General features: G+C 45.0%; 1 protein-coding gene across 4 annotated transcripts in view; it reads right to left on the reverse strand.

Moving 5' to 3' along the window:
- DHX37 (DEAH-box helicase 37) overlaps positions 1–19,199 on the reverse strand; it is a 108,212-nt gene that overhangs the window by 34,150 nt on the left and 54,863 nt on the right. For all 4 annotated transcript variants that reach the window (XM_063964595.1, XM_063964596.1, XM_063964597.1 and 1 more), the window contains exons 13-20: positions 15,369–15,433; positions 14,262–14,400; positions 13,468–13,544; positions 13,086–13,318; positions 12,186–12,297; positions 9,794–9,900; positions 9,076–9,264; positions 8,313–8,437 (exon numbers count right to left, since the gene is read on the reverse strand). In XM_063964595.1, coding sequence (XP_063820665.1) covers positions 8,313–8,437; positions 9,076–9,264; positions 9,794–9,900; positions 12,186–12,297; positions 13,086–13,318; positions 13,468–13,544; positions 14,262–14,400; positions 15,369–15,433 — 1,047 coding nt within the window. The remainder of the gene's footprint in view (positions 1–8,312; positions 8,438–9,075; positions 9,265–9,793; positions 9,901–12,185; positions 12,298–13,085; positions 13,319–13,467; positions 13,545–14,261; positions 14,401–15,368; positions 15,434–19,199) is intronic.

The raw sequence follows: 19,199 nt of genomic DNA on the forward strand, positions 1-19,199 counted from the left end.
TGTAAGAGAAACTGTTCGGCCACTTATCAGACACTCTAAGCAAAGCCATATCTCTCCTGAGTGGAACTGTAAGCCTTCAGTGAAGCTTGAAGGAGGCTGTGCAAGTGGCAGACCAGCTCAGGAACTTCTGCTGCTTCTCTTTCTCTATAAATATGGCTGTGCTAGCATTAGGAACAGCAGGGCCGGTTCGAGGTCCCTCGGCGCCCCGGGCAGGGAATTGGGGCGTGGCTTAATACAGGGGGCATGGTCAGTCACGCCCCCTGTACAGTAGAAGCGCCGCTTAAATGCTGAGCGGTGCGCGATGACGTCATCGCGCACCGCACAGCAAAAGGTACTCTCCACGAAGGGAAACTAGACGCTACGCGTCTCTTTCCCTTCACAGGGGACCACAGCCGCAGGAGCCGGGGGACACAGCGTGACAGCGGGCAGCGGAGGGCACAGCAGTGGCGGATCTTGCCATGGTGCGGCGCCCTCCGGATGGCGCCAGCGCCCTCCGGAAGGCGGCGCCCTGGGCAAAAGTCCTGCTTGCCCGTGGCAAGATCCGCTACTGAGGAACAGCATGGTGTAGTTCAGGGCTGGTCAAATCGGTCCTCGAGATCTACCAACAGTTCATATTTTCCAGGTCTCCTGGAGATCTGTAGAATTGTCAGTTAGGAATGAATGCAGCACATCTTAATTAGTAATGATGACACCTGTGCACCAGCTAGGTGGTCTGGAAAATGTGAACTGTTGGTAGATCGCGAGGACTGGTTTGGCCAGCTCTGGTGTAGTTCCTAAGCTGACGTGCCACTCAAAATGGTTCCTTCATACTTTACAGTAAAATCAGATTACTGGGGTTTTTTTCTTAAATCTCATTTACAAATTAAAAACAATATCTCTAAATATAACATATAGCAATTCTGCTCCGCATAATACAATATGGTGGGTTAACTGCTTTCTAATCAGCATTAAAATGTATCAATTTTATGTGTAATGTTACATTGTTTTCCCCTCAATGTAATATAATAGCTTTTTCTTATGGGATAAAGTTCAACTCTCCATTGGAAAGAAATTATTTAGATTTGATACATGATAAACATTTCAGCAGATATCACCATTTGCAGTTTGGAGAGCTTAATACTTTATAACTGCTAAGGAGGAGCAGCAACAGTGTTCCTAGTGACCGTTAGCACGGACATGATCACATGTTACTGGGGGTTCAGTATGATATCCCCGCTGACGGGATGCCAGCTGTCAGGATCCCAACAGTGATCGCCGTGCTTCGGGCCCACGGGTTCTATTCTCCCTCGTGTGGTGGCGCAGACCCATTACCCGAGTGGGAATACCGGGGAGCGGTCGGTATTTAGACCAACGGCATTTTACTGGCTTTCTGGATTTGCGGCATCGGAATCCTGAACGCCGGGATCCCGACAGCCGGCATATTAACTACATCCCCATTCAGGATGCAACTCAATTGTATAGGCTTTGAAATCCAGATAAGGTGAGCTACATGTACTGCAGTCACAACAATGACAGGAGACGTTGCAATGGACTTCCTAAAACACGCATGTCCAAACTGCGGCCCTCCAGCTGTTGTGAAACTACATATCCCAGCATGCCCTGGCACAGTTTTGCGGTCAGAGAATACTAAAGCTGTGTCAGGGCATGCTGGGATGTGTAGTTTCTCAACAGCTGGAGGGCCGCAGTTTGGACATGCCTGTCCTAAAAGAAAAGTGCAGATTTGGAACTACTAACCGTGATCTGAAAGCACTTTGCTGTAAGACTGGCCATTACACTTTGCTCTGTCCACTACTTACAAACATGATGATTACAACAAGAGATTCACTGTGAGAATATAGAGGTATACTATATAAAATGCGTTGGGTATGGGATGCCGGCATCCTGGCGTTCAGCATACTGACGCAGGGATCCCGGCCCTAGAATGCCGGCAGGCGGGCAAGTGCAATGAAGCCCCTTGCGTGCTCACTGTGCTTGCCACGCTGCGCGCTCGGTGGCTCGCCACAGGTTCTATTCCCACTCTATGGGTGTCATGGACACCCACGAGTGGGAATAGCCCCTGTTATCCGGGATTCCGGCTGGCGGCATGGTCAGTGGTCGGGATTCTGGCGTCAGCCTCCTGACCGCAGGGATCCCAACTGCCGGCAATGTAACTACATCCCTATAAAACGGTGTATAATCCACAGAATAGCTGGATTTATTTACCTGCAAGGGATCACACTACATTTGATATATGGGGATAAATGTACTAAATTGCAGCTTATTTTGCTTTGAGTAACAGTGCAATTTTAGTTTTCCTGCTTAAGCACGCTCAGAAGCGGTGGCTTGCTAAACTTACCCCCTAAACTCAGACGCACCTTTAACTGTATCAGACAAATGAACTTCAACATTATAAGTACCCGATTGCTGATCTTGCAACCAGATTAAAATCAGATGGTATCGGTCTCTCATATTTAACATTGCTTATTGCTGCATTTTTATATACGGATGCATGAATTCCATTTTATTTCATTATTTTATTTCATTTTATTCATTATTTTATTTTCTATTCAAACATATTCTTTGTCAAAACTAAGAATAAACTGTAGAAAACCTATTTACCTAGATCAATTTACCTGTTCTGTCTACTCAGGGAGTTTCAAAAAATAAGATTTTACTTACCGATAAATCTATTTCTCATAGTCCGTAGTGGATGCTGGGGACTCCGTCAGGACCATGGGGAATAGCGGCTCCGCAGGAGACAGGGCACAAAAGCAAGCTTTTAGGATCACATGGTGTGTACTGGCTCCTCCCCCTATGACCCTCCTCCAAGCCTCAGTTAGGTACTGTGCCCGGACGAGCGTACACAATAAGGAAGGATCTTGAATCCCGGGTAAGACTCATACCAGCCACACCAATCACACCGTACAACTTGTGATTTGAACCCAGTTAACAGTATGATAACAATGAAGTAGCCTCTAAAAAAGATGGCTCACAACAATAATAACCCGATTTTTTTTGTAACAATAACTATGTACAAGTAATGCAGACAATCCGCACTTGGGATGGGCGCCCAGCATCCACTACGGACTATGAGAAATAGATTTATCGGTAAGTAAAATCTTATTTTCTCTAACGTCCTAGTGGATGCTGGGGACTCCGTCAGGACCATGGGGATTATACCAAAGCTCCCAAACGGGCGGGAGAGTGCGGATGACTCTGCAGCACCGAATGAGAGAACTCCAGGTCCTCCTCAGCCAGGGTATCAAATTTGTAGAATTTAGCAAACGTGTTTGCCCCTGACCAAGTAGCTGCTCGGCAAGTTGTAAAGCCGAGACCCCTCGGGCAGCCGCCCAAGATGAGCCCACCTTCCTTGTGGAATGGGCATTTACAGATTTTGGCTGTGGCAGGCCTGCCACAGAATGTGCAAGCTGAATTGTACTACAAATCCAACGAGCAATAGTCTGCTTAGAAGCAGGAGCACCCAGCTTTTTGGGTGCCTACAATATCAACAGCAAGTCAGACTTTCTGACTCCAGCCGTCCTGGAATTATATATATATATATATATATATATATATATATATATATATATATATATATATATATATATATTTTCAGGGCCCTGACAACGTCTAGCAACTTGGAGTCCTCCAAGTCCCTAGTAGCCGCAGGCACCACAATAGGTTGTTTCAGGTGAAACGCTGACACCACCTTAGGAAGAAACTGGGGACGAGTCCGCAGTTCTGCCCTGTCCGAATGGAAAATCAAATATGGGCTTTTGTAAGACAAAGCCGCCAATTTTGACAATCGCCTGGCCGAGACCAGGGCCAACAGCATGGTCACTTTCCATGTGAGATATTTCAAATCCACAGATTTGAGTGGTTCAAACCAATATGATTTGAGGAATCCCAACACTACGTTGAGATCCCACGGTGCCACTGGAGGCACACAAGGGCTGTATATGCAATACTCCCTTGACAAACGTCTGGACTTCAGGAACTGAAGCCAATTCTTTTTGGAAGAAAATCTATAGGGCCGAAACTTGAACCTTAATGGACCCCAATTTGAGGCTCATAGACACTCCTGTTTGCAGGAAGTGCAGAAATCGACCTAGTTGAAATTTTTTCGTGGGGCCTTCCTGGCCTCACCCACGCAACATATTTTTACCACATGTGGTGATAACGTTGTGCGGTCACCTCCTTCCTGGCTTTGACCAGGGTAGGTATGACCTCTTCCGGAATGCCTTTTCCCTTAGGATCCGGCGTTCAAACCGCCATGCCGTCAAACGCAGTCGCGGTAAGTCTTGGAACAGACAAGGTCCCTGCTGGAGCAGGTCCTTTCTTAAAGGCCGATGCCACGGTTCCTCTTGGAACAGACATGGTACTTGCTGAAAGCAAATCCCTTCTTAGCTCCCGAGGCCATTAGTCCTCTGTGAGCATCTCTTGAAGTTCCGGTTACCAAGTCCCTCTTGGCCAATCCGGAGCCACGAGTATAGTTCTTACTCCTCTATGTCTTATAATTCTCAATACCTTGGTTATGAGAAGCAGAGGAGGGAACACATACACCGACTGTTACACCCACGGTGTTACCAGGACGTCCACAGCTATCGCCTGAAGGTCTCGTGACCTGGCGCAATACCTGTCCCATTTTTTGTTCGGGCGGGACGCCATCATGTCCACCTTTGGTCTTTCCCAACGGTTCACAATCATGCGGAAAACTTCCCGATGAAGTTCCCACTCTCCCGGGTGGAGGTCGTGCCTGCTGAGGAAGTCTGCTTCCCAGTCGTCCACTCCCGGAATGAACACTGCTGACAGTGCTATCACATGATTTTCCGCCTAGCGAAAAATCCTTGCAGTTTTGCCACTGCCCTCCTGCTTCTTGTGCCGCCCTTTCTGTTTACGTGGGCGACTGCCGTGATGTTATCCCACTGGATCAATACCGGCTGACCTTGAAGCAGAGGTCTTGCTAAGCTTAGAGCATTATAAATTTGCTCTTAGCTCCAGTATATTTATGTGGAGAGAATTCTCCAGACTTGATCACACTCCTTGTGTGACTGCTCCCCAGCCTCTCAGGCTGGCCTCCGTGGTCACGAGCATCCAATCCTGAATGCCGAATCTGCGGCCCTCTGGAAGATGAGCACTCTGTAATCACCACAGGAGAGACACCCTTGTCCTTGGATATAGGGTTATCCGCTGATGCATCTGAAGATGCGATCCGGACCATTTGTCCAGCAGATCCCACTGAAGAGTTCTTGCGTGAAATCTGCCGAATGGAAGCGCTTCGTAATAAGCCACCATTTTTACCAGGACTCTTGTGCAATGATGCACTGACACTTTTCCTGGTTTTAGGAGGATCCCGATTAGCTCGGATAACTCCCTGGCTTTCTCCTCTGGGAGAAACACCTTTTCCTGGACTGTGTCCAGAATCATCCCTAGGACCAGCAGACGTGTCGTCGGAACAACTGCGGTTTTGGAATATTTAGAATCCACCCGTGCTGTCGTAGAACTACTTGAGATAGTGCTACTCTGACCTCCAACTGTTCTCTGGACCTTGTTCTTATCAGGAGGTCATCCATTTTCTTTGAAGACGAATCCTCCTTTCGGTCATTACCTTGGTAAGGACCCGGGGTGCCTTGGACAATCCAACGGCATCGTCTTGAAACTGATAGTGACAGTTCTGTACCACGAACCTGAGGTACCCTTGGTGAGAAAAGGCAAATTTTGGGACATGGAGGTAAGCATCCCTGATGTCCCGGGACACCATATAGTCCCCTTGTTCTTTGCTATCACTGCTCTGAGTGACTCCATCTGGATTTGAACCCTTGTAAGTGTTCAAATTTTTCAGATTTAGAATAGGTCTCACCTAGCCTTCAGTACCACCATATAGTGTGGAGTAATACCCCTTTCCTTGTTGTCGGAGGGGTAATTTTATTATCACCTGCTGGGAATACAGCTTGTGAATTGTTTTCAATACTGCCTCCCTGTCGGAGGGAGACATTGGTACAGCAGACTACAGGAACCTGCGAGGGGGGAAACCTCTCGACATTCCAATCTGTACCCCTTGGATACTACTTGTAGGATCCAGGGGTCCTGTACGGTCCCAGCGTCATGCTGAGAACTTGGTAGAAGCGGTGGAGGGCTTCTGTTCCTGGGAATGGGCTGCCTGCTGCAGTCTTCTTCCCTTTCCTCTATCCCTGGGCAGATATGACTCTTATAGGGACGAAAGGACTGAGGCTGAAAAGACGGTGTCTTTTTCTGCAGAGATGTGACTTAGGGTAAAAAACGGTGGATTTTCCAGCAGTTGCCCTGGCCACCAGGTCCCATGGACCGACCCCAAATAACTCCTCCCCTTTATACGGCAATACATCTTTGTGCCGTTTGGAATCTGCATCACCTGACCACTGTCGTGTCCATAAACATCTTCTTGCAGATATGGACATCGCATTTACTCTTGATGCCAGAGTGCAAATATCCCTCTGCGCATCTCGCATATATAGAAATGCATCCTTTAAATGCTCTATAGTCAATAAAATACTGTCCCTGTCAAAGGTATCAATATTTTTAGTCAGGGAATCCGACCAAGCCACCTCAGCTCTGCACATCCAGGCTGAGGCGATCGCTGGTCGCAGTATAACATCAGCATGTGTGTGTATACTTTTTAGGATATTTTTCAGCCTCCTATCAGCTGGCTCCTTAAGTACGGCCCTATCCGTAGATGGTACCGCTACTTGTTCTGATAAGCGTGTGAGCGCCTTATCCACCCTGAGGGGTGTTTCCCACCGCGCCTTAACTTCTGGCGGGAAAGGGTATACCGCCAATAATTTTCTATCGGGGGAAACCCACGCATCATCACACACTTCATTTAATTTATCCGATTCAGGAAAAACTACAGGTAGTTTTTTCACCTCACACATAATACCCTTTTTTGTGGTACTTGGAGTATCAGAAATATTTAACACCTCCTTCATTGCCCTTAACGTGTGGCCCTAAAAGAAAATACGTTTGTTTCTTCACCGTCGACACTGAAATCAGTGTCCGTGTCTGGGTCTGTGTCGACCGACTGAGGTAAATGGGCATTTTACAGCCCCTGACGGTGTTTGAGACGCCTGGACAGATACTAATTTGTTCGCCGGCCCTCTCATGTCGTCAACCGGCTTGCAGCGTGTTGACATTGTCACGTAATTTCCATAAATAAGCCATCCATTCCGGTGTCGACTCCCTAGAGAGTGACATCACCATTACAGGCAATTTGCTCCGCCTCCTCACCAATATTTTCCTCATACATGTCGACACACACGTACCGACATACAGCACACACATAGGGAATGCTCTGATAGAGGACAGGACCCACTAGCCCTTTGGGGAGACAGAGGGAGAGTTTGCCAGCACACACCAAAACGCTATAATTATCCAGGGACAACCTTTATATAAGTGTTCCTCCCTTATAGCATTTTAATATATATACATATCGCCAAATCAGTGCCCCCCCTCTCTGTTTTAACCCTGTTTCTGTAGTGCAGTGCAGGGGAGAGCATGGGAGCCTTCCCACCAGCCTTTCTGTGAGGGAAAATGGCGCTGTGTGCTGAGGAGAATAGGCCCCGCCCCCTTTTCGGCGGGCTTCTTCTCCGGAGTTTTAGATATCTGGCAGGGGTTAAATACATCCATATAGCCTCAAGGGCTATATGTGATGTATTTTTCGCCATACAGGTATTATACATTGCTGCCCAGGGCGCCCCCCTCCAGCGCCCTGCACCCTCCGTGACCGCTGTGTGAAGTGTGCTGACAACAATGGCGCACAGCTGCAGTGCTGTGCGCTACCTGATGAAGACTGAGAGTCTTCTGCCGCCTGGTTCCGGACCTCTTCATCTTCAGCGTCTGCAAGGGGGGTCGGCGGCGCGGCTCCGGGACGAACCCCAGGGCGAGCCCTGTGTTCCGACTCCCTCTGGAGCTATGTCCAGTAGCCTAAGAATCCAATCCATCCTGCACGCAGGTGAGTTGAAAATCTCTCCCCTAAGTCCCTCGATGCAGTGAGCCTGTTGCCAGCAGGACTCACTGAAAATAAAGAACCTAAAAACTTTTTCTAAGTAACTCTTTAAGAGAGCCACCTAGATTGCACCCTTCTCGGCCGGGCACAAAAACCTAACTGAGGCTTGGAGGAGGGTCATAGGGGGAGGAGCCAGTACACACCATGTGATCCTAAAAGCTTGCTTTTGTGCCCTGTCTCCTGCGGAGCCGCTATTCCCCATGGTCCTGACGGAGTCCCCAGCATCCACTAGGACGTTAGAGAAATTGTAGTTACCCAGAGGTCAAATATGAGGGGTTCCTCTAATACCTACCTAACATAACTATAAGATCTCCAAGCTTTTGCGCAGGGCCCTGTCCTGCCCAGATCCTCTGCATCTGCAACACTCGAGCCTTCTTGCCTTTCAATGTCTCTTTCTCTTCATCATTAAGCACCGGTCTAAATAGAAGTAATACAACATGCTTTACACAGTTAATACATCATAATAACAGTTTCTTTAAATCTTATCTCACAAGACAGTTGACAGAAAAGGATCTGTCAGGTTTGTGGAAATGTACAAATCGTGTGTGCGAGTCACTCAGTCAGAGACAGCTTCCCACTGTGGTCAGAAAAGACAATGGAGCTGAAACGTCACCCAAGAGCACATTGTGTGTGCGAGTTATGCTCTGTCAGAGACAGTCTCCCTCTACCTCTCTGTGGTTGGAAGACAAGAGATCTGCGACAGACAAGTAACCCGAGAGCAAGCACAGCTGTCTCATTAGAGGCGGTATACGAAACTAGCAAAAAGCATGCATCAATGTGATGTGGTCTCACAGGGTGTATGAGCGTAGGCAAGTTATTTCTTTAACACATCACAAAGCAATAGAACATATTGTTTTACTAACACTGACAGCTCATCTTCTAACTTCGGTATACATCTCACTTTTATTATCACATACACATTTAAGATTAGGAATGAGTGATAACAAGAATATCGTTAAATCTGCCCCAACTTCCATAAGATTTCCTATACCCATGATTCTGCGTCACTAAATGCTATGCAACATTAATGAAAATAAAATACATCTTTCACCAACCTGTCCAGTTCCTCAAACAATTCTCTCACAGTCATAGAGGCCACAATAGTAATAATGTATGGTAAGCAATCGTGCTGCCTTCCTAGAGAGAGCATTTTAGCATAGCGTGGTGCTACTGGAAAGGATGCCATAGTCCTTCCTAGGGGAGTGATTGGGCTACTAAGTTTAGCCTTCTGCAGGGCATTAAGTCTGTAGAGAGATGAATATTGTATATGTTAAAACACATTAGAAACAATGCATCTATTCTTACCTGAATAACTTCACTCCATCAAAATGTCAACGTGAAAAAATCACAACCTATTCTATTTGTAGAGGACAACCTACAGTATGTACTATAAACTCCATTCCACTGTACAGAGGTCTGAGAGCAATCAACTTTACAGCGGGTCAGTTATAGTGGAAAACAACCACATTCTGTAAAGTATACTGACAGCACTATGGATGCTACATTTTTCAACCCTCAGGGACGGTCCTGGTGGTAAATTGCACTGCTCTTACACTATATATGTTACATACAATTCTAATCCTCACCCCGTTTTCTGTTTACGCTGTTTCTAGCCACATGATAAATAAAAAGACAAGAAATCTGAACAGTGCAGCACACTCAGAACATTCCAGGAAAATAACACTAAAATGCTGCTACTCCTTTTGAAGAATGACATTACTTTGCGGCAGTACCATGGTATGTAAATGATCAGTAACATTGATTGTAGCATACCTGCCAATTTTGGGGGGGTCCTTTAGAGCGCCAAGAGAAATCAATAATTCCTCTGCAGCTATCAGGGCATCAGCAGATGGTGGTGTGGGGAAAGGAAAATTTACAACCTGAAAATAAAACAATACTCACATTTTTAACACATTTTGCTAATCAAACATACATACATTGGAGGAAATGTATCATATTGTATTGCCTGGTATTTATAGAAAGAGCACACATATGCATCCCAGTTAACGTATGCAAATATTACATCATCTTTTACAAGCTGGTGTCCATAGATTGTATGCATATTCTGTAGTGTGTCTTTCTCTACGCTGCGAAGATTCAACAGGCGAAGTGTGAGTAGCTTAGTACTAGACAGAGCAGTACATGGATGTATTGTAGACTGTTATATAATGGATTTGTCTATACTTCTATGACACTTCTAATTCAAGTCACGGTTCTTCACATAAGTTACAGCTTGGCCATACGCTAAGAGTTATCCCAATGGGCGTTACAGAACTATATGTGTATTGGGTACTGCACTTTTGGAATGTTTTGGACACTATTTGGGCTAAACCTCTAGACTCAGGAATGCAGTGATGACAGAAACACTACACAGAGTCAGCAATGTCAGAATAGAGGGGACTTAGGGGTATATTCAAGTGGGAGATAATTTTCCAAAAATTTTGCACCACAGGGTTTTTTTTGCAGGTGCGAGATGTTTGGTATTCAATAGGGTGTGAGTTTATTTTTTCATGCGGTGCTCAAATTATTATTATTTTTTTTGAGCAGCTCTGGAGCAAGTCCAGTTTTTCCTAAAATCCATATTCAAAGGCAACACTGTTGAGAATTGCTTAGGAACCCTTTGGATACCACCTAACGCCTAATTAAGCAATTGGAAGTTTTAAATGGCTTAATTAGTACATAATTACTTACCTTCTGCAGTGCTGTCCTCCTCTACTTCCTACAGTCGTCTCTTCTCCTCAGCGTCACAGGCAACAGGGCTTCCATGGACTGGACACAGGTACTACCTGTCACCATGCACCCCTCCCTGCACACACTGCCATACTGCTCACCCTGCACTCCACCACTCACACTGCAACCCCTCTCCGCCCACATTGCACCACACTACCCCTAACCCTGCGCCCCCTTTATGCACCCCCCCTCCCCCCTCCAGCAGCATCGGCAGGCTGTGGATGGGCTGCATGCAGACTTAAAAAGGAAAAAAAATCTCCTCTTATGAGATTTTTCCCACAAAAAAAAAAAAAATCACAATCACATTTGTTATAATTCAAAATTAGGTTTCAGATCGGCAAATTATTTTACGGGCAAAATCCCACACTTTATTGAATATGCTCCTTAATGTCAGTTGCTGACTCTGAGGGGTAAACAGTTAGATATATATCAATGGGAGTAAGTATAGTCAACAGAGAAACACTTAACAGAAAGAAGTGGTATGTCAAATTTGATGCAGTATCCAGGTTATACCACTTTCACACCGCACAAAAAACCTGGTTTATTGCCAGGTCGACGCAGGCCAATGTGCGGTGTGAAATGGGTAAGTCCCGAATTCCCGGGTCGCCTAACCCGGTATTTCAACCCAGGAATAAAGTTGGGTTATTACCGCGTCTGGTGCGGTGTGAACAGGTTACCTGGGTCGATGTTGACGGGACCCGTTCACACTATGGAGGCGGTGGCTTGGAGATAATCTCATCTGCAAGCGCAGCCTCCACACCCGCCCACTGATGACGTCAGCACTGCCTCTGCACCCACCCCTGATGGCAACCTGACCCTTTGCAATGTGAAAGTGGCATTACAAAGAGAAAACATTTAATAATACTAACATTAGGCAGTATTGTCTGTAAGTGTCCTCTACTTGATTCAGAATTGTGCATTTTTTTTGTCTGTGGAGTATGTATTTGCCAATGTAATGAAGTTTATTGCCAGTCTTTCCAGTTACTGTTTATTAAAGTGGGTAATATCATATATGTACATAACGTGTTCTTGATTGTTGAATATAGCACTTGTGTAGTAAAAATAAAAGTTGCTATTAATGCTCCAGGTACAAATGATGTCCAAAGAGATCCCTTAATGACAGCCCTATACATAAGATCAACAAAGTGCATTTAGCCAACAAGTCACAGCTGATGTAAATGGTGACATCTGCAAAGTTTACATGTGCTTCTAGAACAGATATCATATTTATTTGTTACAGCCTGTAGTGCGCGTGTAAAATGTCTTTTTAAAGATAGGAGTCTCATTCACTGATTAGATGTGTTGATTTACATTACTTTGAGGTCTTACCAGTGCCCTACAAAGTAACAATATACACATTTTGTATATATAATAATCTTACTAATTATCTTCTCTTTTTTTGTCAGTAGTTACATTAAATCGGTATGAAACCCACCTTTTCAATGTTCAAATCCTTCATTTGAAGAACTAAATCTTCAACAGGACGTCTGGTTATTTCAGGTTGAGAGAACTGTTCAAAATCACTAAAGACAGCTGAAGAGTACAACCTGAATGTCGGAATAAAGGAGATACGCGGATTAAAGTAGCAAAAGGGGCTATAATTAATTTTAAATAATACTTAAGAGGAAAATGCAACTTCTTATAGGCACAGCCTGCTATTGGCATTAATACAAAACTCTTAAAGATAACAGGTGCCCAAAGAAAAAAAAATTGCAGTAGTGATACGTCTACCGTACAAGGGATGGGAAAATATCTATTTACACTTCTTAGAGAATATCCTTTTACATTCATGCATTGGATTTAGATCACTAAGTTTACAATATATTTGTGTACTAGTTTACACTACAATCATTGTTTATATAACATGAAATGGAATATACTGCCTCTATGGGGTGTATTCAATTCATGTCGGATCCTCTCCGACATGAATTATCGGAGAGGGTGGGGTGTATTCAATTCATGTCGGATCCTCTCCGACGGAGAGAGGATCCGACAGTTCAGTATTAAATGCTGGACGCAAACGGCCAGCATTCCGACAATGCCAATTCGACTTGTTAACAAGTCAAATCTGCATTACCCTTAAACTGTCAGAAACAGCTGTGCTTCCGACAGAAACACATGGATTGGCCAACATGGTTTTCGATAAGTACCGGGCTTTCCGTCAGTCGGAAAAACATCACTTGCATTGAATAGGTCGAATGCAAATTCGACCTATTCCTGTCGGAAATACCGGCACTAATTGAATAGACCCCTATATAAATAAATATCAATTAACAAATACCTTATACCCAACTTAGACAAGCACAAAACCTGTAACCACTAATACAATGTGCACCTGTAGCAGTGACCAGGCTCCGTACGCCCTGCTCTTCCTGCTCTCTGATTGGCTGAAGCTTGGGAAGTCCAGTCCACACGGAATGAAGAAACACCCGTTACTTTGTCATAAAATCTCTTCTTCACCTTTCCGCAGTCAACTACATACTTTATACCAGGGATAGTCAGCGATGTTTCTGCCACATTGGTGGCTACAACACATAACCTTGTACCGCTAGGTGGGGGGCGAAAAACCTGTGAGGGGAGACATTTGTCAAACTATGTATCCTCATTTTCCTGAAAGATGAATGAATGATGACTCACAATCATATGTGATACATAGATACAAGTAACCAGTGGAGAAACGGTGAAATAATATAAAAACAAACTTTAGTCAGATTTACCTTGGACTGTTTTTCAGGAGCTAATAAAGAATATAACGGCAACACAAAAAGTGGCAGGGTTGAGTCCGATTTCTCATCTAAGGAAACAAAAAATAAAAAAATATTGCAATAAATACATACTGCACACAGTATTAGTAATAGCAGCCACAAAAGCCGGCCAATCTTAAGCAGTTCAAATGAAAATTGTCAATACATTCCTTGTTTGCAGTACTTGGACAAAGAGCACAGAGCAACATAGCAAGTATGAACTTTATTTCAAAGATAAGGGGGGAGATATATTAAAGATTGGAGAGAGGAAAGTGGAGAAAGTGCAAACCAATCAGCTCCCTTTCATTTTTCAAACAGTTTGTGAAATTACAGACGCTGATTAGCTGGTACATTATCGGTTTCCACTTTATCATTCCCCAAGGTTTGATAGATATCCCCCTGGAATTCTCAATATATCACAGATCGGGTTTCATGAAGGAGGAAAGTAAGAACTGAATCATTAAACAAGAATGGTTGCTTTATGAAAGCTGGTGCAATGGAAAAAAGGTTCTGCAAGCAGCCCACATCAAATGCTGTTGATTTTATTCCAATGCAGTTTAAAAAATTGAAAGCAATCATCAATTACCACCCCCCTTTATTAATTGTCCTTATCCGAGTTAACTTGCATGTGTAGCCTTTTCTCCACTCTGCAAGTTAGCAACTTCTAAACATCTGCATTGGAATAAGAAGTTCAGAGGCAACTTCACTGGCTGTTATTTTTATATAACAAAGAATACAGTACATCAGAAAAAATAAGAAAACAAGACCTTCATCAACTTCTGCATCTCCTAATGCCAGATCAAAATCTGAGCCATCTCCTTCTTCATCTCCACCAACATCCCTGTCTTCATCACCTTCATCCAGTGGCAAAGCTGAATAGCTGTCCAAGTTGATCTTAGGCAAGTTCTAAGCAAAGAAATAGTTTTATGACTTGCAGAAGGAGTTTACCATAATTGACGTAAGCACTTTATATGAAAAGTCTACAGCAAATTATAAAATATATTATCACTATGGTAAGTATATTAAAGTGATAATACCAATTAACCACTTGCCTGGTATTGTCCCATGTGATGCGACCCGAGCCAGGTGTACGCTACTTGGCAAGGTTGCATCACTTGCAACATGCTACAAGCCGCATGACCCAGCTTGTAGATGAGGAGTTCCATCCTGCACAAGTACAGAACAGATCTCCTCTGGCTGTCTGGATCCCCCAAAGTGATGCACCAGTCCCTGATTGCCAGTATTGGTTCCAGAATCGCGCCCCAGAATGCCATGCAGTAGGCATTCAGAAGAGCATGCTCTGGGAAGCACAGTGCGGGGAGGTGAACTTCGTTCCTCTCCTAGCACATTTTGGCTGATCTCTGCATGTGAAGAGATCTGCTGCAGCAGGGGGGACTCCCTGCACATGCTCCGCTGCACTCTGCATGTGGGGGAGGGGTTGGCAACTCCTGGGACTCCCAGGGGGGATCACTAGTAGTGGTGGGGGCAAATTAATATGAAGTTAAATTATGCTGAAGGGGGAGGGGAAGTTAAAATAATAATTTAAAAAAAACGACATTGGTTGCAGAGTGTGGGCGTGCGTGCGTGCGTGTGTGAGGGTTTGGTTGTAAAACAATGTGGCCATATGGACACAGGGGTATGGAAGGTGCAAAACATCCCAGAGGTAGAGAGATAAATAGCTTTATATTATTTATTTCATTTTTTTTTATATATATAAAAAATACTTTTTTACTTTAAGAAGTAATAAAAAAAATTTAAAAAAAGAATTTCTGAGCGGTTTTGTGGGGCAAAAATAAGTTAACTGGTTAAGTGTACTTTAATGCTATTTCATATACCTTTCTTATGCTACAAACAATTCTAAATACTACAGTTACCACATTCTGTTTGGATTTTGACTTCTTGAATGCTTTCAGTGCCTCCTCATCGTCATCTTCTCCAGCTGAAATAAAAAAAAAAGTACAAGTGGAGAAAAGCGCACCACAACAGATTACAAGTGAATGGAGAGATCAATTTAAAGTTTCAGTCATCAAAATAGTGTCTGAGAGATGGACAAGATTTGCAGTAATAAGCTCTGCCATGCTGAGGCACAAAATACATCATGTGAAAAGCAACAAATACTCAAGCATGTCCCCAAGCTGTACATTAGTAGCATGCTTGTGATGAAGAGAAATCATTGCTGTCCAGTGTTAACTATATAACAGATCACCCACAACCATGTGGGTATAAAAGGGAATGCATTTATCAGTTTCCCCTTTCCCGTGTGTTTGGGAGGCGGAGGGGTTGGGGATGGAACGGTGTGTATAGAAGCAGTCGTCAGAAGGAGGACCCCAAGTAAGAACAGAAGACGACCAACAACAAAGCAAGCACAAAGCAACCAGCTGACCACATGAGATAATACCTTAGTTAACCAAAGGAATAAAATGTAAAAAAATGAGAAAAGGGTTTACTAATAAGTAAATAAACCTGTTTACTCATTTTTATTTTGGGGGACACATACTCTGGGTCATTCCTAAGTAGTTCACAAGAATTAAGGGGTGGGAACTGGATAAAAATGGCAACTAGAATCCTAAATAGTCCTTCCAAAGATTCATCTTTATGCATAAATGATTCTATTTCCCTAGCATTCACTAGGGGACACTGGAGACTGAAGGCTGAATACGTTGGGGATAGACAGCTGGCTTTCATGAGCTGGCACACTACATCTTGCTGAAAGATTATGCAGACTCCTTCCCCTCTATCCCCCATCCGCCCCAGTTTATTTTTACTGTGCCAAAGGAGCCAGCCACAGAATAGTGCTCCTGCACTACAAACTTATTTACAGAAGAAGAAACTCCAGGAGGGGCCCTTCGCCACCTTGTCAAAGGTGGGGTCTGGGTACCCCAGCAGCCTGCCTGAAGTCAGGGCAATCCTGTCATGGCTTCACTGAAAGCAACTGCCAGGATCCGTTTTGCACGTCGTGCGCCTGGGGTCTCTGGAAAAGGTAAGCGCGGCAACCACTGCCTTCCCCTTCACATGTAGCGTTACATGGGGCACCGGTAAAGAAAATGCAGCTCGGCCCCAGTGGGTGGGTGCCGCAGGAGCAAGGGAGTCAGAACGCGGGACGTGCCATGTGGAGCGGTGAGGTTACTGCCTCACGGAGCCAGACAGCTGCATGTTATGGCGGTGAAACCTCCCGGGGTGCTCTCATTGTGTGAAGGGGACAAACAGCGCTAGACGCTGACAGGCTAGAGCGCAATAGCATACAAGCTTAGCTCAGCCTGTGTACCTTGCCACGCTATCATGGCGCTGAGCGGGTGCATGGTGCCGGGGGAAAGAAGGGGCGGAGCTTAAACATAATATCAGCGCTTATGCAAGGAGCGTTGGTATTCTTACACTGAATTAATCCTGCAGATCCCAGACTTCTCCTACTCACTGGAAGTTGAAGTACACGGGGAAAGGCAATTGGCCAGTGTGGGGGATTTTCGGTGCAAATTCTTAAAGGGATAGAGATTATATAGCACTGTACTCTCTTCCTCTATTTTACCTGCACTCTCTTTCATTCTCTTACGAACTACGTACGTGCGTGTGTGCATGCCTCGTCACAAAAGGCTTTTCAAAATTTTTGAGTTTTTACCAACTGCAACAAGAAGTTGCCGCAAGCCTACGACAGATCTACCGTTTGTTCGGCATGCTCTCTAGAGGACGTAGCCCAGAGCTACTACTTCTGCGGATGGTTCAAACCCTCCATGGGCATTTGCTTTAGTACAAGTTATGTCAGATCTATGATCCGAATTGGCAGTCTCTCGTATAGATAGAGAGTCAGCCAGGATTAGTGGTGATTCTTTGCCCCCTTCCCTTTCTACAAAGCCATCGTGGGCAACGGGACTGGCCAAATCTATGGAAGGTTTAGTTAAAAGGATGGATACCATCCGTCATACCGGTACCGAAGCATCCAACATGATTCCGGCAATCCTTCAGTTGGATGAGCCTGACGAGGAATGACGGGCAAGAGAAGAGTCTGAGGAAGAAGGAGAACTTGATGTGTCAGATACAGAGGTTACGACATCGCGTGACGACATTCAGGGGGTCGAAGCGCTTATAAAGGCAGTCCGTCAGGTACTAAATATTACGGACACAGCTCCTCCGGATCCCCGGATTTTTCCTTACTTGGTAACAAACATAAGTCCTCCTTAACCTTTCTCTTTTCACCAAAATTGGATGAACTTTTGTCTGAAGCTTGGAAACACCCAGATAAAAGATTTCAAGTTCCAAAATGGTTCCTGGTTTCGTATCCATTTCTGCCTACTATGACGTAAAAGTGGGAACAACCTCCTCCGGTCGACTCGTCACTCTCAAGATTGTCAAAGAAGACCGCCTTACCGGTTCCAGGAGCGACGGCCTTAAAGGATCCTTCAGATCGTAAGATGGAAATGACCCTGAAGTCTATCTATACGGCTGCAGGTGCTTTACTTCTACCAGCATTGGTAGGATCCTGGGTAAACAAGGCAGTGGAACATTGTGCTGTCCAGTTGATTTCCAACTTGGAAGCTGGGGTTCCGACTGTGGAGTTAATCGTTCTGGCGGAACATATTAAAGAATCTGCGGCTTACTTAGGAGAAGCTTCAAAGGATGTTGGCCAAGTAGGTGCACGAATCTCAGCTTCTGCTGTGGCGGCTCGTCGAGCACTGTGGTTGCATTCTTGGCAGGCGAACGTGGAATCTAAACGAACAGCAGAGGCCTTGCCGTTTACAGGGAAAGTTCTCTTTGGAGATGAGCTTGATAAACTAATATCCCAGGCTACGGGTGGGAAATCCACCTTCCTGCCGTCCATAACTCCTTCCTTCCTTTCGTTCCTTTAGGAACTCAACTTCCTTTTGGCCTAAAACCAGAAACTCAGCAGGTCATCCCAAAGGTAGTAGAGGCCGAAATAGTCACAGACTACCCATCACCAAGAGCCCAAGCCTACTGAGTAGACAGTGGCATGACAGGCTCCTTTCCCACCTGGGTACGCGTCTCCGGACTTTTCAGGAGTGGGTGCATACATCCACGGATGCGTGGGTTCGTGCCCTTGTATCCAGAGGTTTCAAAATCAATTTCAAAGTTTGACCTCCACCAAGGTTCTTTAACACCGGTTTTCCAGCTTTAGAAGACAAACAGAGGGCTCTTCAAGGAGCAAGTCAGTCCCTTTTGGACTCAGCGGTATTAATGCTGGTTCCAGGTCCTCAGCAGACGAAAGGATACTACTCAAACCTGTTTGTAGTTCCGAAGCCGGACGGAACTGTACGACCCATCCTGAATTTGAAGTCGTTGAATCAATATCTCACATATTACCAATTCAAGATGGAGTCCATCGGTTTAGTGATCTCTGGCCTGGAGCCAGAAGAGTTCATGATTTCCCTGGACATAAAGGATGCGTACCTGCATATCCCCATTTGGGAGCCCCATCAGGAATTCTTGAGATTTGCAATTCTGCAGGACCATTATCAGTTCCGAGCACTTCCATTCGGACTGTCTTCGTCTCCAAGAGTGTTTACCAAGGTCATGGCTGTCATGGTAGCACATCTTCAATCGCTTGGAGTGACGATTGTACAATACTTGGACGACCTTTTACTCAAAACGCCACTGGAAGAGATGCTTCTGAAGCATGCTTTAAATCACCCACAAAGTTCTCCTGCGACATGGTTTGATACTCAATTTAAGGAAATCCAACCTCTTGCCATCCCAGC

This window comes from Pseudophryne corroboree, chromosome 1, assembly GCF_028390025.1.
Source record: "Pseudophryne corroboree isolate aPseCor3 chromosome 1, aPseCor3.hap2, whole genome shotgun sequence".
NCBI lineage: Eukaryota > Metazoa > Chordata > Amphibia > Anura > Myobatrachidae > Pseudophryne > Pseudophryne corroboree.